Source organism: Globicephala melas, chromosome 6 (assembly GCF_963455315.2).
Source record: "Globicephala melas chromosome 6, mGloMel1.2, whole genome shotgun sequence".
Classification (NCBI taxonomy): domain Eukaryota; kingdom Metazoa; phylum Chordata; class Mammalia; order Artiodactyla; family Delphinidae; genus Globicephala; species Globicephala melas.
This window is the reverse complement of record NC_083319.1, coordinates 65,150,223-65,177,262: the sequence shown is the minus strand read 5'-3', so window position 1 is coordinate 65,177,262 and position 27,040 is coordinate 65,150,223. Positions and strand designations below refer to the sequence as shown.

General features: G+C 38.7%; 1 protein-coding gene across 9 annotated transcripts in view; it reads right to left on the bottom strand.

Moving 5' to 3' along the window:
* The window catches only part of CCDC171 (coiled-coil domain containing 171), a 362,751-nt gene that overhangs the window by 198,204 nt on the left and 137,507 nt on the right, over positions 1-27,040 (bottom strand). For all 9 annotated transcript variants that reach the window (XM_060300955.1, XM_030840654.2, XM_060300958.1 and 6 more), the window contains 3 exons: positions 26,765-26,965; positions 24,031-24,198; positions 22,295-22,483 (listed from right to left, as the gene is read on the bottom strand). In XM_060300955.1, coding sequence (XP_060156938.1) covers positions 22,295-22,483; positions 24,031-24,198; positions 26,765-26,965 — 558 coding nt within the window. The remainder of the gene's footprint in view (positions 1-22,294; positions 22,484-24,030; positions 24,199-26,764; positions 26,966-27,040) is intronic.

Genomic DNA, 27,040 nt, shown 5'->3' with positions numbered 1-27,040 from the left:
AGGTCTTGCTGTGATTTATGTGAAACAGTGTTCTTCCTACGTTTTCCTCTAAGAGTTTCACAGTGTCCAGTCTTACATTTAGGTCTCTAATCCATTTTGAGTTTATTTTTGTGTATGGTGTTAGGGAGTGTTCTAATTTCTTTCTTTTACATGCAGCTGTCCAGTTTTCCCAGCATCACTTATTGAAGAGGCTGTCTTTTCTCCATTGTATATCCTTGCCTCCTCTGTCATAGATTAGTTGACCATAGGTGCGTGGATTTATCTCAGGGCTTTCTATCCTATTCCATTGACCTATATTTCTATTTTTATGCCAGTACCATATTGTCTTGATGACTGTAGCTTTGTAGTATTGTCTGAAGTAAGGGAGTCTGATTTCTCCAGCTCGGTTTTTGTCCCTCAAGACTGCCTTGGCTATTCGGGGTCTTTTCTGTCTCCACACAAATTTAAAGATATTTTGATCTAATTCTGTAAAAAATGCCATTGGTAATTTGATAGGGATTGCTCTGAATCTGTAGATAGCTCTGGGTAGTATAGGCATTTTCACAATATTGATTCTTCCAATCCAGGAACAATGTATGTCTCTCTGTTTGTATCATCTTTCATTTCTTTCAGCAGTGTCTTACAGTTTTGTGCATAAAGTTCTTTTGTATCCCTACATAGGCTTATTCCTGGTATTTTATTCTGTTTTGCTGCAGTGGTAAATGGGAGTGTTTCCTTGATTTCTCTTTCAGATTTTTCATTATTAGTGTATAAGAATGCAAGAGATTTCTGTGCATTAATTTTTTATCTTGCAACTTTACCAAATTCACTGATTAATAGTTTTCAGGTGGCATCTTTAGGATTCTCTATGTATAGTATCATGTCATCTGCAAACAGTGACAGTTTACTTCTTTTCCAATTTGGATTTCTTTTATTTATTTTTCATCTCCGATTGCCATTGCTAGGACTTCCAAAACTATGTTGAATAATAGTGGAGAGAGAGGACATCCTTGTCTTGTTCCTGATCTTAGAGGAAATGCTTTCAGTTTTTCACCATTGAGAATGATGTTTGCTGTGGGTTGTCATATATGGCCTTTATTATGTTGAGGTAGGTTCCCTCTCTGCCCACTTTCCGGAGAGTTTTTATCATAAATCGGTGTTAAATTTTTTCAAAAGCTTTTTCTGCATCTATTGAGATGATCATATGGTTTTTATTCTTCAATTTGTTAATATGGTTTACCACTTTGATTGATTTGAGTATATAGAAGAATACTTGCAACCCTGGGATAAATCCCACTTGATCATGGTATATGATTCTTTTAATGTGTTGTTGGATTCTGTTTGCTAGTATTTTGTTGAGGATTTTTGCATCTATAATCATCAGTGATATTGGCCTGTAATTTTCATTTTTTGTGACATCTTTGTCTAGTTTTGGTATTAGGGTTATGGTGGCCTCATAGAATGAGTTTGTGAGTGTTCCTTCCTCTGCAATTATTTGGAAGAGTTTGAGAAAGACAGGTGTTAGCTCTTCTCTATATGTTGATAGAATTCACCTGTGACACCATCTGGTCCTGGACTTTTGTTTGTTGGAAGATTTTTAATCACAGTTTCAATTTCATTACTTGTGACTGGTGTGTTCATATTTTCTATTTCTTCCTGGTTCAGTCTTGGAAGGTGATACCTTTCTAAGAACTTGTCCATTTCTTCCACGTTGTCCATTTTACTGGCATAGAGTTGCTTGTAGTAATCTCTCATGATCCTTTGTATTTCTGCACTGTCTGTTGTAACTTCTTTTTCATTTCTCATTTTATTGATTTGAGTCCTCTCCCTCTTTTTCTTGATGAGTCTGGCCAATGGTTTATCAATTTCGTTTATCTTCTCAAAGAACCAGCTTTTAGTTTTATTGATTTTGCTATTATTTTCTTTGTTTCTATTTCATTTATTTCTGCTCTGATCTTTATGATTTCTTTCCTTCTACTAACGTTGGGTTTTGTTTCTTCTTCTTTCTCTAGTTCCTTTAGGTGTAAGGTTGGATTGTTTACTTGAGATTTTTCTTGTTTCTTGAGGTAGGCTTATATTGCTATAAACTTCCCTCTTAGAACTGCTTTTGCTGCATCCCATAGGTTTTGGATCGTCGTGTTTTCATTGTCATTTGTCTCTAGGTATTTTCTGATTTCCTCTTTGATTTCTTCAGTCATCTCTTGGTTACTTAGTAATGTATGGCTTAGCCTCCATATGTTTGTGCTTTTTTACACTTTTTTCCCCTGTAATTGATTTCTAATCTCATAGTGTTGTGGTCAAAAAAGATGCTTGTATGATTTCAATTTTCTTAAATTTACTGAGGCGTGCTTTGTGACCCAAGATATGATCTATCCTGGAGAATGTTCCATGCACACTTGAGAAGAAAGCGTAACCTCCTCTTTTTGGATGGAATGTCCTATAAATATCAATTAAATCTATCTGGTCTATTGTGTCATTTAAAGCTTGTGTTTCCTTATTAATTTTCTGTTTCGATGATCTGTCCATTGGTGTAAGTGAGGTGTTAAAGTCCCCCACTATTATTTTGTTACTGTTTTTTTCGGGGGGGGGGTTTTTTTGCGGTACATGGGCCTCTCACTGTTGTGGCCTCTCCTGTTGCAGAGCACATGCTCTGGACGTGCAGGCTCAGCGGCCATGGCTCACGGGCCTAGCCCCTCTGCGGCACATGGGATCTGCCCGGACCGGGGCACAAACCCACATCCCCTGCATCGGCAGGTGGACTCTCAACCACTGCGCCACCAGGGAAGCCCTATTTTGTTACTGTTGATTTCCTATTTTATAGCTGTTAGCAGTTGCCTTATGTATTGAGGTGCTCCTATGTTGGGCGCATATGTATTTATACTTGTTATATCTTCTTTTTGGATTCATCCCTTGATCATTATGTAGTGTCCTCTCTTGTAGCATACTTTAAAGTCTATTTTATCTGATATGAGTATTGCTACTCCAGCTTTCTTTTGATTTCCATTTGCATGGAATATCTTTCTCCATCCCCTCACTTTCAGTCTGTATGTGTCCCTAGGTCTGAAGTGGGTCTCTTGTAGACAGCATATATATGGGTCTTGTTTTTGTATCCATTCAGTGAGCCTGTCTTTTGGTTGGAGCATTTAATCCATTCACATTTAAGGTAATTATCGGTACGTATGTTCCTATTACCATTTTCTTAATTGTTTTGGGTTTGTTTTTGTAGGTGCTTTTCTCCTGTTGTGTTTCCCACTTAGAGAACTTCCTTTAGCATTTGTTGTAGAGCTGGTTTGGTGGTGCTGAATTCTCTTAGCTTTTGCTTGTCTGTAAAGCTTTTGATTTCTCCATTGAATCTGAATGAGATCCTTGCCAGGTAGAGTAATCTTGGTTGTAGGTTCTTCCCTTCCATCACTTTAAATATGTCATGCCACTCCTTTCTGGCTTGTAGAGTTTCTGCTGAGAAATCAGCTGTTAACCTTATGGGAGTTCCCTTGTATGTTATTTGTCATTTTTCCCTTGCTTCTTTCAATAATTTTTCTTTGTCTTTAATTTTTGACAATTTGATTACTGTGTGTCTCGGCATGTTTCTCCTTGGGTTTATCCTGCCTGGGACTCTCTGCACTTCTTGGACTTGGGTGGCTATTTCCTTTCCCATGTTAGAGAAGTTTTGGCTATAATCTCTTCAAATATTTTCTCTGGTCCTTCCTCTCTCTCTTCTCCTTCTGGGACCCCGATAATGTGAATGTTGTTGCGTTTAATGTTGTCCCAGAGGTCTCTTAGGCTTTATTCATTTCTTTTCATCCTTTTTTCTTTATTCTGTTCCACAGCAGTGAATTCCACCATTCTGTCTTCCAGGTCACTTATCCGTTCTTCTACCTCAGTTGTTCTTCTATTGATTCCTTCTAGTGTATTTTTCATTTCAGGTATTGTATTGCTTGTCTCTGTTTGTTTGTTCTTTAATTCTTCTAGGTCTTTGTTAAACATTTCTTGCATCTTCTCCATCTTTGCCTCCATTCTTTTTCCGAGTCCTGAATCATCTTCACTATCATTCTTCTGAATTCTTTTTCTGGAAGGTTGCCTATCTCCACTTCATTTAGTTGTTTTTCTGGGGGTTTATATTGTTCCTTCATCTGGTACATAGTCCTCTGCCTTTTTATCTTGTCTATCTCTCTGTGAATGTGGTTTGTGTTCCACAGGCTGCAGGACTGTTGTTCCTCTTGCTTCTGCTGTATGCCCTCTGGTGGATGAGGCAATCTAAAAGGCTTATGCAAGTTTCCTGATCTGAGGGGCTGGTGGTGGGTAGAGCTGGCTGTTGTTCTGGTGGGCAGAGCTCAGTAAAACTTTAATCCGCTTGTCTGCTGATGGGTGGGGCTGCCTTCCCTCCCTGTTGGTTGTTTGGCCCAAGGCGGGCCCAGCACTGGAGACTACCCGGGCTCTTTGGTGGGGCTAATGGCGGTCTCTGGGAGGGCTCACACCAAGGAGTACTCCCCAGAATTTCTGCTTCCAGTGCCCTCGTCCTCACTGTGAGACACAGCCACCCCCCACCTCTGCAGGAGACCCTCCAACTCTAGGAGATAGGTCTGATTCAGGCTCCTCTGGGGTCACTGCTCCTTCCCCTGGGACCCTATGTGCACACTACTTTGTGTGTGCCCTCCAAGAATGGAGTCTCTGTTTCCCCCAGTGCTGTCGAAATCCTGCAATCAAATCCCGCTAGCCTTCAAAGTATGATTCTCTAGGAATTCCTCCTTCCCTTGCCGGGCCCCCAGGTTGGGAAGCCTAACGTGGGGCTCAGAACCTTCACTCCAGTGGGTGGACTTCTGTGGTGTAAGTGTTCTCCAGTTTGTGAGTCACCCACCCAGCAGTTATGGGATTCGATTTTATTGTGATTGCGCCCCTCCTACCATCTCACTGTGGCTTTTCCTTTGTCTTTGGATATGGAGTATCTTTTTTGGTGAGTTTCAGTGTCTTCCTGTCGATGACTGTTCAGCAGTTAATGTGATTTCGGTGCTCTCACAAGAGGGAGTGAGAGCACGTCCTTCTACTCCACCACCTTGAACCAATAGCGAACTAACACAATTTAATAACTAAAAAATGATTTTAAAATGGGCAGGGAGGACCTTCAAGATGGCAGAGGAGTAAGATGTGGAGATCACCTTCCTCCCTAAAAATACATCAAAAATACATCTACATGTGGAACAACTCCTACAGAACACCTACTGAACCCTGAAAGAAGACCTCAGCCTTCCCAGAAGGCAAGAAAATCCGCACATACCTGGGTAGGGCAAAAGAAAAAAGAAAACACAAAGAGAAAAGAATAGGGATGGGACCTGCACCTCTGGGAGGGAGCTGTAAAGGAGGAAATGTTTCCACACACTAGGAACCTCTTCACTGGCAGAGACGGTGGGTGGGTGGGGGGAGCCACAGAGGAAAGCGCAGCAACAGGGGTGCAGAGGGCAAAGTGGAGAGATTCCCGCACAGAGGATCGGTGCTGACCGGCACTCACCAGCCCGAGAGGTTTGTCTGCGCATCGTCCGGGGCGGGTAGGGGCTGAGAGCTGAGGCTCAGGCTTCAGAGGTCAGATCCCAGGGAGAAGACTGGGGTTGGCTGTGTGAAGACAGCCTGAGGGGGCTAGTGAGCCACAGCTAGCCGGTAGGGAGACTAGGAAAAAGTCTTGACCTGCCAAAGAGGCAAGAGACCATTGTCTAAGGTGCCCAAGGAGACGGGATTCCTTCCCCATGTGCCCACAGAAAGCAGAGCACTGCCTAAGCAAGCTCCAGAGATGGGTGCGAACCACGGCTATCAGCTAAGACCCCAGAGACGTGTATGAAACCGATAATGCCGCTGCTACCGCTACCAAGAATCCTGTGCGCAAGCACAGGTCACTATCCACACCACCCCCCCACCCCGAGAGCCTGTGCAGCCTGCCACTGCCAGGGTCCCATGATCCAGGGACAACTTTCCTAGGAGAACACGAGGGGCACATCAGGCTGTTGCAACATCACGCTACCATCTGCCAACACCCTGCATTCCAATTATGACTACCGTACCCCTCCCTCTCCCTGGCCTGAGTGAGCAAGAGCACCTTAATCAGCCACTGCTTTAACCCCCTCCTGTCTCAGCAAGGAACAGATGCCTGATGGCAACCTACATGCAGAGGCGGGTCCAAATCCAAAGCTGAACCCCAGGAGCTCTGTGACCAAAGAAAGAGAAAGGGAAATTTCTCCATGCAGCCTCAGGAGCAGCAGATTAAATCCCCACGATCAACTTGATGTACCCTGCATCTGTGGAATACATTAATAGACAACAAATCATCCCAAAATTGAGGTGGAGGATTTTGGGTGCAACTGTAGATGTGGGGTTTGCTGTCGGCAACTGATTTGTTTCTGACTTTTATGTTTATTTACTTTTTAGTGCTTGTTATCATTGGTGGATTTCCTTATTGGTTTGGTTGCTCTCTTCTTTTTTTTATTTTTATTTTATTTTATTTTTTAATTTTTTTTTGCAGTACGTGGGCCCCTCGCTGCTGTGGCCTCTCCTGTTGCGGAGCACAGGCTCAGGACACACAGGCTCAGCAGCAATGGCTCACGGGCCCAGCGCTCCACGGCTTGTGGGATCCTCCCAGACCGGGGCACGAACCCGCGTCCCCTGCAACAGCAGGCGGACTCTCAACCACTGCGCACCAGAGAAGCCCTATGTTTGTTTTAGTTTAATAATTTTTTTTCTTTCTTTTCTTCTACCTTGTCTTCTGAGCCATGTGGCTGACAGGGTGTTGGTGCTACGATCTGGTGTCAGGCCTGACCCTCCGAGGTGGGAGAGCCGAGAGCAGGACGTTGGACCACCAGACACCTCCTGGCCCCACACAATATCAATTGGCAAGAATTCTCCAAGACATCTCCAACTCAATGCTAAGACCCGGATCCACCCAACGGCCAGCAAGCTCCAGTGCTGGACATCCCATTCCAAACCACTAGCAAGACAGGAACACAACCCCACCCATTAGCAGAGAGGCTGCCTAAAATCATAATAAGGTCACAGACACCCCAAAACACACCACCAGACACAGTCCTGCCCACCAGAAAGACAAGATCCAGCCTCATCCACCAGAACATAGGCACTAGTTCCCTCCACCAGGAAGCCTACACAAGCCACTGAAACAACCTCATTCACTGCGGGCAGACACCAAAAACAATGGGAACTACAAGCCAGCAGCCTGCAAAAAGGAGACCCCAAACACAGTAAGTTAAACAAAATGAGAAGACACAGAAATATGCAGCAGATGAAGGAGCAAGGTAAAAACCCACCAGACCAAACAAAAGAAGAGGAAACAGGCAGTCTACCTGAAAAAGAATTCAGAGTAATGACAGTAAAGATGACCTAAAATCTTGGGTATAGAATGGAGAAAATACAAGAAACGTTTAACAAGGACCTATAAGAACTAAAGAACAAACAAAAGATGAAAAACAAAATAAATAAAATTTAAAATTCTCTAGAAGGAATCAATAGCAGTATAACTGAGGAAGAAGAATGGATAAGTGATCTGGAAGATAAAATAGTGGAAATAACTGCAGCAGAGCCGAATAAAGAAAAAAGAATGAAAAGAATTGAGGACAGTCTCAAGAGACCTCTGGGACAACATTAAACACCCCAACATTCGAATCATAGGGGTCCCAGAAGAATAAGAGAAAAAGAAAGGGTCTGAGAAAATATTTGAAGAGATTATAGTTGAAAACTTCCCTAACATGGGAAAGGAAATAGTCAATCAAGTCCGGGAAGTGCGGAGAGGCCCATACAGGATAAATCCAAGGAGAAACACACCAAGACACACACTAATCAAACTATCAAAAATTAAATACAAAGAAAAACAATTAAGCAGCAAGAGAAAAGCAACAAATAACATACAAGGGAATTCCCATAAAGTTAACAGCTGATCTTTCAGCAGAAACTCTGCAAGCCAGAAGGGAGTGGCAGGAAATGTTCCAAGTGATGAAAGGGAGAAACTTACAACCAAGATTACTCTACCCGGCAAGGTACTCATTCAGATTCGACAGAAAAATTAAAACCTTTACAGACAAGCAAAAGCTAAGAGAATTCAGCACCATTAAGCCAGCTATACAACAAATGCTAAGGGAACTTCTCTAGGCAGGAAACACAAGAGAAGGAAAAGACCTACAAAAACAAACCCAAAACAATTAAGAAAATGGTAATAGGAACACACCTATGGACAATTACCTTAAATGTAAATGGATTAAATGCTCCAACCAAAAGACACAGACTGGCTGAATGGATACAAGAACAAGACCCGTACACATGCTGTCTACAAGAGACCCACTTCAGACCTAGGGACACATACAGACTGAAAGTGAGGCGATGGAAAAAGATATTCCATGCAAATGGAAATCAAAAGAAAGCTGGAGTAGCAATTCTCATATCAGACAAAATAGACTTTAAAATAAAGACTATTACAAGAGACAAAGAAGGCCACTACATAATAATCAAGGGATCAATCTGAGAAGAAGATATAAAAATTGTAAATATTTATGTACCCAACATAGGAGCACCTCAATACATAAGGCAAATGCTAACAGCCATAACAGGGGAAATCACCAGTAAAACAATAATAGTAGGGGACTTTAACACCCTACTTTCACCAATGGACAGATCATCCAAAATTAAAATAAATAAGAAAACACAAGCTTTAACTGACACATTAGACAAGATGGACTTAATTGATATTTATAGGACATTCCATCCAGAATCAACAGAATACACTTTCTTCTCAAGTGCTCATGGAACATTCTCCAGGAGAGATCATATCTTGGGTCACAAATCAAGCCTTGGTAAATTTAAGAAAATTGAAATCATATCAAGTATCTTTTCCGACCACAATGCTACGAGACTATATATCAATTACAGGAAAAAAAACTGTAAAAAATACAAATGCATGGAGTTTACACAAAAATCTGAAAGAGAAATTAAGGGAACACTCCCATTTACCACTGCAACAAAAAGAATAAAATACCTAGGAATAAACCTACCTAAGGAGACAAAAGACCTGTATGCAGAAAACTATAAGACACTGATGAAAGAAATTAAACATGATACAAACAGATAGAGAGATATACCATGTTCTTGGATTGGAAGAATCAACATTGTGAAAACAACTATACTACCCAAAGCAATCTACAGATTCAACGCAATCCCTATCAAACTACCAATGGCATTTTTTTACAGAATTAGAACAAAAAATTTCACAATGTGTATGGAAACATAAAAGACCCCGAATAGCCAAAGCAATTCTGAGAAAGAAAAACGTAGCTGAAGGAAACGTAGCCCCCTTACTTCAGACTATTCTACAAAGCTACAGTAATAAAGATAGTATGGTACTTGCATAAAAACAGAAATATAGATCAATGGAACAGGATAGGAAGCCCAGAGATAAACCCACACAATATGGTCACCTTATCTTTGACAAAGGAGGCAAGTATATACCATGGAGAAAAGACAGCCTCTTAAGGAAGTGGTGCTGGGAAAACTGGACAGCTACATGTAAAAGAATGAAATTACAACACTTCCTAACCATCATACACAAAAATAAACTCAAAATGGATTAAAGACATAAATGTAAGGCCAGACACTATCAAACTGTTAGAGGAAAACATAGGCAGAACACTCTATGACATAAATCACAGCAAGATCCTTTTTGACGCACCTCCTAGAGAAAAGGAAATAAAAACAAAAATAAACAAATGGGACCTAAGGAAACTTAAAAGCTTTTGCACAGCAAAGGAAACCATAAACAAGACGAAAAATCAACCCTCACAATGGGAGAAAATATTTGTAAATGAATCAATGGACAGAGGATTAATCTCCAAAATATACAAGCAGCTCATGCAGCTCAACATCAAAAAAACAAACAACCCAATCCAAAAATGGGTGGAAGACCTAAATAGACGCTTCTCCAAAGAAGATATACAGATTGCCAACAAACACAAGAAAGGATGCTCAACATCACTAATCATTAGAGAACGGCAAATCAAAACTACAGTGAGATATCATCTCACACCAGTCAGAATGGCCATCATGAAAAAACTACAAACTATAGGGCTTCCCTGGTGGCACAGTGGTTGAGAGTCCACCTGCCGATGCAGCAGACATGGGTTTATGCCCCGGTCCGGGAAGATCCCACATGCCACGGACCGGCTGGGCCCGTGAGCCATGGCCACTGAGCCTGCGTGTCCGGAGCCTGTGCTCTGCAATGGGAGAGGCCACAACAGTGAGAGGCCTGCGTACCGCAAAACAAACAAACAAACAAAAAAAACCTACAAACTATAAATGCTGGGAGGGTATGGAGAAACGGGAACCCTCTTGCACTGTTGGTAGGAATGTAAACTGATACAGCCACTATGGAGAAAAGTGTGGAAGTAAAAACAGAACTACCATACGACCCAGCTATCCTACTATTGGGCATATACCCTGAGAAAACCAAAATTCAAAAAGAGACATGTACCACAATGTTCACTGCAGCACTATTTACAGTAGCCAGGACACGGAAGCAACCTAAGTGTCCATCGACAGATGAATGGATCAAGAAGATGTGGCACATATATACAATGGAATATTACTCAGCCATAAAAATAAACAAAATCAAGCTATTTGTAGTGAGGTGGATGGAACTAGAGCCTATCATACAGAGTAAAGTAAGTCAGAAAGAGAAAAATACCATATGCTAACACACATATATGGAATCTTAAAAAAAAAATTGTTCTGATGTACCTAGGGGCAGGACAGGAATAAAGACGCAGACATAGAGAATGGACTTGAGGACACGGGGAGGGGGAAGGGTAAGCTGGGATGAAGTGAGAGAGTTAAACTGACATATATACACTACCAAATGTAAAATAGATAGCTAGTGGGAAGCAGCCGCACAGCACAGGGAGATCAGCTCCATGCTTTGTGACCACCTAGAGGGGTGAGATAGGCAGTGTGGGAGGGAGACACAAGAGGAAGGGGATATGGGGATATATGTATACGTATAGCTCACTTACTTTGTTATACAGCAGAAACTAACACAATATTGTGAAGCAACTGTACTCCAATAAAGATCTTAAAATAATAAAATAAAATAAAAATGGGCAGAAGGACTAAATAGACATTTTTCCAAAGAGGACATCAAAATGGTCAACAGACACATGAGAAGATGTTCAACATCAGTAATCATCAGGGAACTGCAAAACCACAATGGGATATCACCTCACACCTGTTATGATGGCTATCATCAAGAAGACAAGAGACAACAGGTGCTGGTGAGGCTGTGGTGAAAAAGAAACCCTTATACAATATTGGGGAGAATGTAAATTAGTCCAACCACTCAGGAAAACAATATGAAAAATCCTCCAAAAATTAAAAATAGACCTACCATACGATCCAGGAGTTCCACTTCTCAAAATATACCCAAAGGAAATAAAAACAGTAATTCAATGAGATATATACACTCCCATGTTTACTACACCACTAGTCACAATAGCCAAAATGTGGAAACAACCCAAATGCCCATCAACAAATAAATGGGTAAAAAACATGTACATTACAATGTAATATTTTTCACCCATGAAAAAGGAGTACATCCTGCCATTTGTGACAACATGAATGAACTTTGAACACACTACATTAAGCAATATAAGCCAGACAGAGAAAGATAAGTACCGTATGATAGCACTGATGTGCGAAATCTAAAAAACCAAACAGGTTAAATGTACAAAGTTGTAACAACTACTAAAATAAACATAGAGATCTCATAGACAATAAGATTGTACTATAAGTATGTGATATAATAAATATCATTACAATGGCAACCATATTACAATATGTTAATGTATCAAAGTTATACAATGTATATGTTAAATTTACACATTATGTGTCAAATTTATACAATTAAAAAAACAGATAGGAATTGAAGAAGTTGGAAGACTCACACTACCTGATTTCACGATGTACCAAAAACCTAAAGAAATCAAATCAGGGTGGTACTGAAAAAAGAACAGACACATAAATAAATGAAATAGATGAGAAAGTCTAAAAACAGACACACAAATACAATCAATTGATTCCCGAGAAAGGTGCAAAGGCAATTCAATAGATAAAGGATAGTCTTTAAACAAATAGTACTGGAACATGGACATCCACGTGCAAAAAAAAGGACACTAACCCGCATCTCACACCTTTATAAAAATTAACTCAAAATGGATCATAGATCTATACGTAAAACCTAAAATTATACAACATCTAGAAGAAAACATAGGAAGAAATCCTGGTGACGCTGCACTAGGGAAAGAGTTCTTAGATACAATAATAAAAGCACAATACACAAAAGAAAAAAACTGATAAACTGAACTTCATAAAAATTTAAAATGTTTGCTCTGCAAAAGTACTTTTAGGAGAATGGGAAAGAATACTTGCAAATCACATATCTGACAAATGACTTGTATCAGAATATATAAACAACACTGGAAATTCAGCAATAAGAAAACAAGCAACCTAATTACAAAACGGGCAAAAGATATGAACATATAACTCACCAAAGAAGATATACAGATGGAAAAAGGCATATGAAAAAATGCTCAACATTATTATTCATCAGGGAAAATGTAAATTAAAACCATAATGACATATTACTATACCCCTATCAGAATGGCTAAAAAGAAAAAGAAAAAATGATGAAACCACATGCTGGCACAGATGCAGAGCAATGAGAACTCTCTTACATTGTTAGTGAGAAGGCAAAATGGTACAGTCACTTGGGAAAACAATTTGATAGTTTCATATAAAGTTAAATATATACTTACCATGTAACCCAGAAATCAGACTCCTAAGTATTCACCCAAGAAAAATTAAAACTTATGATCATACAAAAACCTATCCATGAATGTTTAAAGCATCTTTAATCATAATTGTAAAAAAATTAAAACAACCCAAAGTCCCATCTGCAAGTATGTGGATAAACAAACAGTGCTACATCCATACAATGGAATACTACTCAGCAGTAAAAATGAGTGAGCAACTGATACAAACAATGATGTGAATAATTTCCAAACATATTTTGCTGAGTGAAGTAAGACCTAAAATGCTACATACTGTATGATTCCATTTATATGACATTCTGGAAAAGGCAAAACTGTAGGGATGCAACAAACCTGCAGTTCCATATTCAATTGTTTTTTCACAAAGGGACCAGTGCTACTAAATGAGGTGTGGGAACAACAAATGCAGGGAGAAAATGAACCTCAGCCTCCATCTAACATCACACACAAAAACTAATCTGAGATGGCTCACAGACCTAGACATAAAAGTTAAAACTGGGCTTCCCTGGTGGCGCAGTGGTTGAGAGTCCGCCTGCCGATGCAGGGGACACAGGTTCGTGCCCCGGTCTGGGAAGATCCCACATGCCACGGAGCAGCTAGGCCCGTGAGCCATGGCCGCTGAGCCTGCGCGTCCGGAGCCTGTGCTCCGCAACGGGAGAGGCCACAACAGTGAGAGGCCCACGTACCGCAAAAAAAAAAAAAAAAAAAAAGTTAAAACTACAAAACCTTTACAAGAAAGGATACATTATCTTCACAACCTCGGGGTATAGAAAAATTGCTTACCACATAAAAATAAAATACTCAAAAGAGTAAAAGATGTATAAGTTGAACTTCGCCAAAATTTTAAAACTTGTGATCATCAAAAGAAACATTAAAAAATGAAAAGTGAGATATTGAAAAAAAATCTGTGATACTTATGTATGACAAAGAATTTACTATATCCAGAATTTATAAAGAAATTTTACAAAAAACAAAAACACAAACAACCCAATTTTTTTCATGTACAAACACCTGAAGAGACATTTCACAAAAGAAGATATATAAATGGCAATAAGAACATGAAAAGTGCTCAACATCATTAATCACCAAGAAAATGTGAATTAAAACCACCATGAAATCTCATTTTAAAACAACTAGAATGGCTAAAATTTAAAAGATTGACAATGCCAAATTTTGCAGAGGATGTAGAACAATGAAAACTCTCATACACTGATGGTAGAAATATAAAACGATAGAACCATTTTGGAAAAAAGTTTGATAGTCTTTAATAAATATACACCTATCTTATGACCTAGCAACTACACTCTTAACTTTAAAAAAATGAAAAAATATGTCAATAAAATACTTATACAATGTTTGTAGCAATTTTATTTACAATAGCCAAAAACTGGAAGAAACACAAGTATCCATCAATTCACAATTTGTCAAATTGTGGTATAATTATAAAATGGAATACTACTCAACTATAAAAAAGAATGAACTACTGATAAACACAACAACAAGGATGAATATCAAAAAACATGTTGAGTGAAATAAGCCAACCACCAAAGACTACATACTGAATGATTCCATTGAGATGAAATTCTAGAACAAATGAAAGTAATCTATGATGATAGGTATGAGAACAATGGTTGCCTATGGGGAGTGTAAACTGACTGGAAGAGGTCACAAAAGAACTTTCTGAGGTAATCAAAATCTTTAAGTCTTCAATGGGGTGATGGGTAGATGGGTGCTTACATTGATCAATCATCGACTGGTACACTTAAGATTCATTTCACTGCACGTCAATGTTACCTCTAAAAAAATTATTTAGGTCTTTTACTATAGTGGTAGAAAGTGCAGAACATATCACATGGCACCGTGCATGTAGTGAACAAAAGGCCACTTTTAGAGAATGTATGAATTCATTCAAATTCATAAAGAAATGCTTAATTTCATATAGGGTCCAAATGCTTGGGAAAACAGAATGGTCTTATTTTAAGCAATCTGAAACTGTTGGCTACTTTTTAAAATTTGGTTTCTGGAGAAATAAGAAGAATTGGTTCAAGATGGCGGAGTAGAAGGACGTGCTCTCACTCCCTCTTGCAAGAGCACCAGAATCACAACTAACTGCTGAACAGTCATCAACAGGCAGACACTGGAACTCACCAAAAAAGATACCCCACATCCAAAGACAAAGGAAAAGCCACAGTGAGATGGTAGGAGGGGCGCAATCACAATAAAATCGAATCCCATAACTGCTGGGTGGGTGACTCACAAACTGGAGAACACTTACACCACAGAAGTCCACCCACTGGAGTGAAGGTTCTGAGCCCCACGTTAGGCTTCCCAACCTGGGGGCCTGGCAAGGGAAGGAGGAATTCCTAGAGAATCATACTTTGAAGGCTAGTGGGATTTGATTGCAGGACTTCGACAGCACTGGGGGAAACAGAGACTCCACTCTTGGAGGGCACACACAAAGTAGTGTGCACATAGGGTCCCAGGGGAAGGAGCAGTGACCCCAGAGGAGCCTGAATCAGACCTATCTTCTAGAGTTGGAGGGTCTCCTGCAGAGGTGGGGGGTGGTTGTGTCTCACAGTGAGGACAAGGACACTGGAAGCAGAAATTCTGTGAAGTACTCCTTGACGTGAGTTCTCCCAGAGTCCGCCATTAGCCCCACCAAGGCGCCTGTGGGACTCAGGCCAAACAATCAACAGGGAGGGAACTCAGCCCCACCCATCAGCAGACAAGCAGATTAAAGTTTCACTGAGCTCTGCCCACCAGAGCAAAACCCAGCTCTACCTAACACCAGTCCCAAGAGGCTTGCACAATCCTCTTAGATAGCCTCATCCACCAGACGGCAGAAAGCAGAAGCATGAAGAACTACAATCCTGCAGCCTGTGGAACACAAATCACATTCACAGATAGATAGACAAAATAAAAAGGCAGAGGACTATGTACCAGATGAAGGAACAAGATAAAACCCCAGAAAAGCAACTAAATGAAGTGGAGATAGGCAACTTTCCAGAAAAAGAATTCAAAATAATGATAGTGAAGATGATCCAGGACTTCAGAAAAAGAATGGAGACAAAGTTCGAGAAGATGCAAAAATTGTTTAACAAAGACCTGGGAGAATTAAAGAACAAACACCTAGAAGAATTAAAGAACAAACAAACAGAGGTGAACAATACAATTACTGAAATGAAAAACACACTAGAAGGAATCAATAGCAGAATAACTGAGGCAGAAGAATGGATAAGTCACCTGGAGGACAAAACGGTGGAATTCACTGCTGCAAAGCAGAATAAAGAAAAAAGAATGAAAAGAAATGAAGACAGCCTAAGAGACCCCTGGGACAACATTAAATTAAGAGACCTCTGCACCAACAATCAAATCACAGGGGTCCCAGAAGAAGAAGAAAAAAAGAAAGGGTCTGAGAAAATATTTGAAGAGATTATAGTTGAAAACTTCCCTAACATGGGAAAGGAAATAGTCAATCAAGTCCAGGAAGCATGGAGAGTCCCAGGCAGGATACACCCAAGGAGAAACATGCTGAGACACATAGCAATCTCACTGACAAAAATTAAAGACAAAGAAAAATTATTAAAAGCAACAAGGGAAAAACAACAAATAACATATAAGGGAATTCCCACAAAGTTAACAGCTGATTTCTCAGCAGAAATTCTACAAGCCAGAAGGGAGTGGCATGATATATTTAAAGTGATGAAAGGGAAGAACCTACAACCAAGATTACTCTACCTGGCAAGGATTGCATTCAGATTCAACGGAGAAATCAAAAGCTTTACAGACAAGCAAAAGCTAAGAGAATTCAGCACCACCAAACAAGCTCTAAAGCAAATGCTAAAGGAACTTCTCTAAGTGGGAAACACAAGAGGAGAAAAGCACCTAAAAAAACAAACCCAAAACAATTAAGAAAATGGTAATAGGAACATACATACCAATAATTACTGTAAATGTGAATGGATTAAATACACCAATCAAAAGACAAGGCTCACTGAATGGATACAAACACAAGACGCATATATATGCTGTCTACAAGAGACCCACTTCAGACCTAGGGACACATACAGACTGAAAGTGAGGGGATGGAAAAAGATATTCAATGCAAATGGAAATCAAAAGAAAGCTGGAGTAGCAATACTCATACCAGATAAAACAGACTTTAAAATAAAGAATGTTACAAGAGACAAGGAAGGACACTACATGATGATCAGGGGCTCAAGCCAAGAAGAAGATATATCAATTATAAATATATACGCACCCAACATAGGAGGACCTCAATACATAAGGCAAACGCTAACAGCTATAAAAGAGGATATCAACAGGAACAAAATAATAGTGGGGGACTTTAGACCTCAATTACACCAATGGACAGATCATCCAGACAGAAAATAAATAAGGAAACACAAGCTTTAAATGACACAATAGACCAGATAGATTTAATTGATATTTATAAGACATTCCACCCAAAAGTGGCACAATACACTTTCTTCTCAAGTGCACATGGAACATTCTCCAGGACAGATCACAACTTGGGTCACAAAAAAACCCTCGGTAAATTTAAGAAAATGGAAATCATATGAAGCATCTTTTCTGAACACAACGCTATAAGATTAGAAATTAATTACAGGGGAAAAAACGTAAAAAACACAAACACATGGAAGGTAAACAACCAAGAGATCACTGAATAAATCAAAGAGGAAAACAAAAAATACCTAGAGGGCTTCCCTGGTGGTGCAGTGGTTGAGAATCCGCCTGCCAATGCAGGGGACGTGGGTTCATGCCCCGGTCCGGGAGGATCCCACATGCCGCGGAGCGGCTGGGTCCGTGAGCCATGGCCGCTGAGCCTCCACATCCGGAGCCTGTGCTCCGCGACAGGAGAGGCCACAGCAGTGAGAGGCCCACGTACCGCAAAAAAAAAAAACAAAACCTAGAGACAAATGACAATGAAAACATGACAATCCAAAACCTATGGGATGCAGCAAAAGCAGTTCTAAGTGGGAAGTTTATAGCAATACATTCCTTCCTCAAGAAACAAGAAAAATCTCAAATAAATAATCTAAGCTTACACCCAAAGGAACTAAAGAAAGAAGAACAAACAAAACCCAAAGTTAGCAGAAGGAAAGAAATCATAAAGATCAGAGCAGAAATAAATGAAATAGAAACAAAGAAAACAATAGCAAAGATCAATAAAACTAAAAGCTGGTTCTTTGAGAAGATAAATGAAATTGATAAACCATTGGCCAGACTCATCAAGAAAAAGAGGGAGAGGACTCAAATCAATAAAATGAGAAATGAAGAAGAAGTTACAACAGACAGTGCAGAAATACAAAGCATCCTAAGAGACTACTACAAGCAACTCTATGCCAGTAAAATGGACAACCTGGAAGAAATGAACAAATTCTTGGAAAGGTATCACCTTCCAAGACTGAACCAGGAAGAAATAGAAAATATGAACAGACCAATCACAAGTAATGAAATTAAAACTGTGATTAAAAATCCAGGACCAGATGGCTTCACAGGTGAATTCTATCAAACATTTAGAGAAGAGCTAACACCTGTCCTTCTCAAACTCTTCCAAATAATTGCAGAGGAAGGAACACTCACAAACTCATTCTATGAGGCCACCATAACCCTAATACCAAAACTAGACAAAGATGTCACAAAATAAGAAAATTACAGACCAATAACACTGATGAATATAGATGCAAAAATCCTCAACAAAATACTAGCAAACAGAATCCAACAACACATTAAAAGGATCATACACCATGATCAAGTGGGATTTATCCCAGGGATGCAAGTATTCTTCTATATACTCAAATCAATCTAAGTGGTAAACCATATTAACAAATTGAAGAATAAAAACCATATGATCATCTCAATAGATGCAGAAAAACCTTTTGAAAAAATTCAACACCAATTTATGATAAACACTCTCTGGAAAGTGGGCATAGAGGGAACCTACCTCAACATAATAAAGGCCATATATGACAACCCACAGCAAACATCATTCTCAATGGTGAAAAACTGAAAGCATTTCCTCTAATAACAGGAAAAAGACAAGGTGGCCCACTCTCACCACTATTATTCAACATAGTTTTGGAAGTTCTAGCCACAGCATTCAGAGAAGAAAAAGAAATAAAAGGAATCTAAATCAGAAAAGTAGTAAAACTGTCACTGTTTGCAGATGACATGATCCTATACATAGAGAACCCTAAAAATGCCACCAGAAAACTACTAAAACTAATCAATGAATTTGGTAAGATTCCAGGATACAAATTTAATGCACAGAAATCTCTTGCCTTCCTATACACTAACAACGAAAGATCAGAAAGAGAAATTAAAGAAACACTCCCATTCACCATTGCAACAAAAGAATAAAATACCTAGGAATAAACCTACCTGAAGAGGTAAAAGACCTGTACTCAGAAAACTATAAGACACTGATGAAAGAAATCAAAGATGACACAATCAGATGGAGAGATATACCATGTTCTTGGATTGGAAGAATGAACACTGTGAAAATGACTATACTAACCAGAGCTATCTACAGATTCAAAGCAATCCCTATCAAATTACCAATGGCATTTTTTACAGAACTAGAACAAAGAATCTTCAAATTTGTATGGAGACTGAAAAGACCCCGAATAGCCAAAGCAGTCTTGAGGGAAAAAAACGGAGCTGGAGTAATCAGAATCCCTGACTTCAGACTATACTACAAAGCTACAGTCATGAAGACAATATAGTACTGGCACAAAAACAGAAAAATCAATGGAACAGGATAGAAAGCTCAGAGATAAACCCACACACCTATGGTCAATTAAACATTGACCTATGACAAAGGAGGCAAGGGTATACAATGGAGAAAAGATAGCCTCTTCAATAAGTGATGCTGGGAAAACTGGACAGCTACATGTAAAAGAATGAAATTAGAACACTCCCTAACACCATACACAAAAATAAACTCAAAATGGATTAGAGACCTAAATATAAGCCCGGACACTATGAAACTCTTAGAGGAAAATATAGGAAGAACACTGTTTCACATAAATCACAGCAAGACCTTTTTTGACCCACCTCCTAGAAGTAAAAACAAAAATAAACAAATGGGACCTAATGAAACTTAACGAGCTTTTGCACAGCAAAGGAAATGATAAACAAGACGAAAAGACAACCCTCAGAATGGGAGAAAATATTTGCAAACGAGTCAACAAAGGATTAATCTCCAAAATATATAAACAGCTCATGCAGCTCAATATTAAAAGAACAAACAACCCCATTAAAAAATAGGCAGGAGACCTATATAGACATTTCTCCAAAGAAGACATACAGATGGCCGAGAAGCACATGAAAAGCTGCTCAACAACACTAATCATTAGAGAAATGCAAATCAAAACTACAGTGAGGTATCACCTCACACCAGTTAGAATGGCCATCATCAAAAAATCTACAAACAATAAATGCTGGAGAGGGTGTGGTGAAAAGGGAACCCTCCTGCACTGTTGGTGGGAATGTAAATGATACAGCCACTATGAAGAACAGTATGGAGGTTCCTTAAAAAACTAAAAATAGAATTACCTTATGACCCAGCAATCCCACTACTGGGTGTATACCCTGAGAAAACCATAATTCAAAAAGACACATGCAGGGCTTCCCTGGTGGCGCAGCGGTTGAGAGTCCGCCTGCCGATGCAGGGGACACGGGCTCGTGCCCCGGTCCGGGAAGATCCCACGTGCCGCGGAGTGGCTGGGCCCATGAGCCATGGCCACTGAGCCTGCGTGTCCGGAGCCTGTGCTCCGCAACGGGAGAGGCCACAGCAGTGAGGGGCCCGCGTACTGCAAAAAAACAAACAAACAAACAAAAAGAAAAAAAAAGACACATGCACCTGTGCTCATTGCAGCACTATTTACAATAGCCAGGTCATGGAAGCAACCTAAATGACATCAACAGACAAATGGATAAAGAAGATGTGGTACACGTATACAATGGAATATTTCTCCACCATAAAAATGGAACAAAATTGGGTCATTTGCGGAGACGTGGATGGACCTAGAGACTGTCATACAGAGTGAAGTAAGTCAGAAAGAGAAAAACAAATATTGTATATTAACGCATATATGTGGAATCTAGAAAAATGGCAAAGATGAACCGGTTTGCAAAGCAGAAATAGAGACACCGATGCAGAGAACAGACGTACGGAAACCAAGGGGGTACAGTGGGTGGTGGGGAGGCATGATGGTGGTGGATGAATTGGGAGATTGGGATTGACATGTATATACTAATATGTATAAAACAGATAACCAATAAGAACCTGCTGTATAAAAAATAAATAAAATTCAAAAGAAAAAGGAAAAGAAATTTAAAGTGAACGACAAAATAAATAAATAAATAAAAATAAAGTAAAATAAGATGCGGTTTCCTTTTTTAATTAGACTTGCCAAGATAAACATGAGTGGATCAAATAAAGAAGATATATACTGAATCAAGTATGGGAAAAATATACAGCCTTCTGGTTTCTAAGTATCTTATCTTGAGAACAAGTGACCTATTATTAAATTCAATACACAAAAAAGTACACACTATCTTTGTTATTCCTCATTGGGCAGGGATGACAGTTAACCATATAAACTATGTTGACAATATTTTGTACTGGAAAAAAATATGGTTCTGTTAACTACCCATAATTTCTGTTCTCAATCGAATCCAACATAGGGGACATATTATATCTCACAGACAATAGTTTGCTATAGGGTCTACATCTACAACTCTAGTCCTTCAACAATGTTAGGAGGTATGACAAATTTCAACCCCACATGAATTAAAATGATGGTTCACATAGAAACCCCCACGAATGGAATAAGCTGGATCAAAGGATATCTACACTAAAACAGACAATATTTTACCAAAGTTTCTTAACCTTTATTTCTAAAATAAGGGAAACAGGGGTTTCCCTGGTAGCACAGTGGTTGAGAGTCCGCCTGCCGATGCAGGGGACAGGGGTTCGTGCCCTGGTCCGGGAAGATCCCACATGCCGCGGAGCGGCTGGGCCCATGAGCCATGGCCGCTGAGCCTGTGCGTCCGGAGCCTGTGCTCCGCAACGGGAGAGGCCACGGCAGTGAGAGGCCCACGTACCGCAAAAAATAATAATAATAAAATAAAATAAAATAAGGGAAATACAATTTTAGTATTTAATTGAGCCACATATTCTAGGATGTTTTAACCAGAAACCCATCTACTTCCAAACTTAAATAAAAGACAATCCGTAATACGCCAGAGTGCACACAGGCCCATTTGTGTGCGTGTGTGTTTGCATGATCACGTGTATGTGTACCTAACAAGCAAGTTCTGTGTAGTTCTCCAAAGTTGTAACTGACTTGCCATGGGTACTGAAAGAAAACACTTGTAAGTAAAAGACTGAGCATTCCATTTTAAAGCTCTTTGTGGAAGTAGCATACCTGTGCCCTCTTCTGTACCTCCAGGAGGAGTTCGGAGTACTGCAGCTCCAGTTCCTTCTTTTGCTTGTGCCAGCAGCTCTCCTGGGCTTTGATCTGCTCTGTCACTTTGTTAAAGGTGTCTTCCTGGGTTTGCTGAAGCTCTCTCATCGTATCAGACTTGTTTTTACAGATATACTCTAGATGACTTATCTAAATGGGGAAATGCAACAAATAAGATAGGCTCACAAACAAGTCCTTTGTATCATCTCCCCCAAAAGCTATTCCAGAATTTTCTACTACATTTTATTCCTTAAGATCATATAAAAATTTTAAGTTAAAATGAAAAAAAAATTAAGAAACAGGAATTAGTAGAACAAAATTATATTTTAGCAGAAAATCTGTGAATTGCATGTATAGATGACATCTATTCTTTTTCTCTAATAAAGTTACTTATTCTATAATCAATTTTACTGAGAAAATTAAGAAGAATATTTTAACCTCTAGAAGCAAAGCTCAAACTGTTCAGATACCTCAATGGGAAAGGAGTATTTAAATGAGATTTACAAATCTACAAACATTTTACATATAACAAAGAAGAATGTTCCGACCATTTTTTATTTCACATTCAAAACACTGGAGAGAAAATCCTCATCATCTAATGTGTATGACAATTAATGATGTTTGAAACTAGGAAAAACTATTGAAACACAATACCATCTCAGAGGATTAAAACATGTACTCATTTTCATTATTAGTACTTTTCAAATCCGTTATACACATAGTCACAATCAAGAACAGCATCTCCACTTCTCACAATTTATTCCCTCATTTCCTCAATCCTACTTCTCAGTGCCTATGATTGTTCGCCAATCGGACCAAGACAAAATGCTCTTACTCTAAAACTGGACCGAGATGCTGATTACTTCAACAGAAGTAATGAAAAAAAACCTCAGGGAACAGTTTTTCTCTCTGTGTCCCTTAAGAGCAAATGTCACTGCAACTAAGATCTGGAAACTAGATCACATAAATATAGTTCTGACTAGTTCAATAGACCTGGGATAAGAATCAATACCTTAAATGGAGGAATACATTGGACTGCTAAGCCACTTTCATTTTCAATAACCAAAATGAGGTTTTTAAATTTTTTTTTGGAAAGACTGAATTCCTAGGTTTGTGAATGATAAAGGCACCATAATAGTCTACTGTTTTCTCCTACAATATATTCTTCTTACATTCTAAAGCACTGAATGGGTTTTGCAATATACAGTTTGTTATATTACAAGAAATATCATAAACATAAGTTTTAAATTTTAAGTGCTTTTAAAGTAACACCTCATTATTTCCTGAGCAAAGAATTTTAAGATCATGTTTTGAATAACTGTATCTTGTTTCTATTTTATGCTAACATAAAGTATTGGTTTATTAATGTAAATGACTAAGTTCTTTGAATTGCTTCATCAGTAAGATTAATTTATTTTCTTTTAATTAGGTCCCTGTGGCTAACACTGGCTAGCAGTATTAGCATGTCCTGAACAGAAAGTGGAGCTCAGAGACTTCATACAGACTTCAGTCACATTTACATGCCCATAGCAATGGCATCAAACTGAGTTGTAGACAAGACATAATTAATGGTATTGAATTATTAACACCCAAATTCTTTTTGAAATAAGATGAATGTCAGCCCCTTTTAATGATACTGTGATGTGGACAAATGTCACTGAATTTAATAGAGGTATCTGGTGCCTGAGGACAGTTACCTTCTCATTAGCCCTGTTGAGGTCTACGATCAGGGCATCAACATTCTCCTGCAAAACTGCACAAAGCTCAGACCAAGAGAATTTATCCAGCATGCCTTCTGGTTGTTTTATGAGCACAGAGCCTGCTATCAAGTGCTGATACAAGGTATGAAGGAAGGTTAGCTTCTCCTACAAGAAAAAAAGAAATTAAATCCAGTATATAAACACCGTAAGAAGTAAAACACATAAGATACATGGTGAAGAATTTATTTCAAAAATCCTGGAAAGAAATGAAGATACTCAAGTATCAGAATATTGCCATTTTGGTGACTTTTTTTACATTCAAAATTAAGCATCAGGCAGAAACTTGAAATTGCTTACATTTATTTTCAAAACCGAAATCTCAAGTCTGGAAGCCAGAAGACCCGGGTTCTGACACCAGCTCTGCTACTGCTAAGGACGTGATCTGAGTAAGTGTCTGTTCAGACCTCACCTTCCCCAGCTGTAACATGAGGTATCTGGACTAGTTGTTTCTAAGCCCTTCTAACTGGAACTTAGTATGGTAATTCTATAATTTCATATTTACATTTACCAAAAAAGATGTTATTTAAGTCAAAAAACCAATATAAAGAGAAGAGCGTTACCCAGCTCTGTTGAAGAGAAAGTTATACCAATATCTGTACTTTACATGGACACAAGTATTCAGCTTTCCTCCTCCTCCAGAGATTCCAGTTTACTTACCACTTACAGGAAATCTATCCCAAGCCCCCTAGGCAAAGCAGACAGTGATATGAAAGAGATGGAAGATGGGCTCATTTTTCTTCCCCACTTAGAAGTTCATACCGTATTTGGCACACTGGGCATTTGTAGGTGTTTAAATATTACAAAGTTAACAGTCCAAAAAATGGGCATAGCTGCCCAAGATATACTTCTAAAACTGTCTAATTAAAAATATGTTTAAAAAAATCCTTTAAAATTATATTGCCATTGTCATAGTTAAACCATCCATTGTTTAATGGCCTAGAAACTCTATACTGCAAATTCAGTAAAAAGCTGATCCCATCTTGAACACACAAGGAGAGTTTACTTACTAAAATGCTAAATGGCTCTCTTTATAAGGCATTTCATCTATAAAGTCAAAGAATGGAACTCAAGACAAGGTAATTGTGAGGCTGCAAAATGAGTACTTTATGTAGATAAAATAAGTTCCCTCAAGATTTTTTAACAGATCAGCAGGAAAACTTTTAAAAGAAGAAAATTTAAGAGGAAAAAATAGGAATTCTAATCTTCCAGATAAGAAAAACTGAATGTAGTATATGTAAAGGTTTTATAGTTAGAAATTGTGGTGAAAGTTTTCCAATATATATAAAATTGTGCATCTTTAATTCTCCCTGTATGTCACCTTAGTTTTTTTCCAAATATAACAATTTAAAAACCAAAAAATTTGAATACGTAGTTATATCCACAAACTTGAGTTAGGATATCAGAAGAGTCTTCACAAATATGCTATGTCTTTTTCTTTTTTAAGCAATTAAAGATGTCTTTTGTATTTTCAACCAAGTTGAGATGTCTAAAAATCTTATTAAATATAACTAACCAAACAGAATATTCAGGCACTAAAAATCGTTCCTCTCCACATTTTGCCAAGTGATCGAGTTCTTCCGAAAGGGTAATTCATTGTGTTGCCATCATGTCCTTTTCGCTTGGGCTGTGATGAACCGTGCATGATAATCATCCATTTGGCGTGAAAAGAGAATCTCAAGATCCAAAATCAATTCACACATGTTGAACCCAACCACAATGCTGTAGACATGCTGACTTTACAATACAGTCAGGCTTCTAGTTTCCTTTACTTTAATCATTATCTGATGTGTAGAACAATTCCAGCCCCTTCATGTGGACACAATTTAAATCCCAGACTGTAAGAAGAGTGGAAAGAATGTTTCCTTTTTACTCTCTTGGCATTCATGTTCGTATTTGTTGGAGTAATGAACTCAATATGCAGGACGACTCAGATAAACTAGTTCCACACTAGCTAGACTAGCTCTACCTCCCATGGGTAAAAGAAAATATAAGATAACAATTCTACTCACACAGGCTCATACAGTTATATAAAAGTTTGTCATAATATTTTAAGAAGCCATTAATAAATTAACACAGATCGGTAACTCTCAAGGGCATCCAAATAAACTTTTAACTTTGTGGGACTTGTATTTTTCTAAATTTTGTTTAATATTCTACAATTATAAAGAGTAAGGTGACTGTCTATTAAAGTAGATATTATTCCTGTTTTGCAAATAAGGAAACAAAGATGTGGAGAGACCAAGCTATGTGGCTTGTCCATATTCACAGTTTGTAAATAAAAGTACCTCTATCCATGTCAATTCTTTCTGATTACAAAAAAGATTCTTTCCACCATGGCAGGCTACTAAACTACTGAAATAAAAAATAATTTTGTCATTGGCAAACAGGACTGTTAGGAGCATAGCTACTTGGGATAGGATGTTCTAATAGCGAAAATTACTTGTACAAATGATGAAAGGGTTCAACTACTTTATTTCTCTTGCAAAATAGGATCATACAAGAGTAATGGAATGACTGATTTTGCAGCTGGCATGAACATTTCAAAATAGCTCAGAAGAATGTTTTGAATTAAATCAAATAAGAATAAAAACAGACACTTGACAGATGTAAACTTCTAAAACTGAGATTAGTGCAAGGCCTTTCCTGACAGTCATCTTGTCTCAGGTAATACCTCGGTATCCGTATGGAAAGTCTGGGAAAGCTTCTGCAGCTCACTTTCAGATTGGGCTGCTCGCGCCTTTTCTTTCTCCCAACAGTGCAGCACATTTTGTAGTTCCACTTTTAAAGTGCTTATTTGAGCCTCTCTGTCTGCACATTTAGTGCGTAAATGACTTAACTCTTTATTGACATCAGCCAATTTATCCTGAAGGTACTGTTGGAGACACCAGATAAAGAGACTGTATCAAGATGATAACATTTAAATATAAAATGTTAATTACTTACTCCA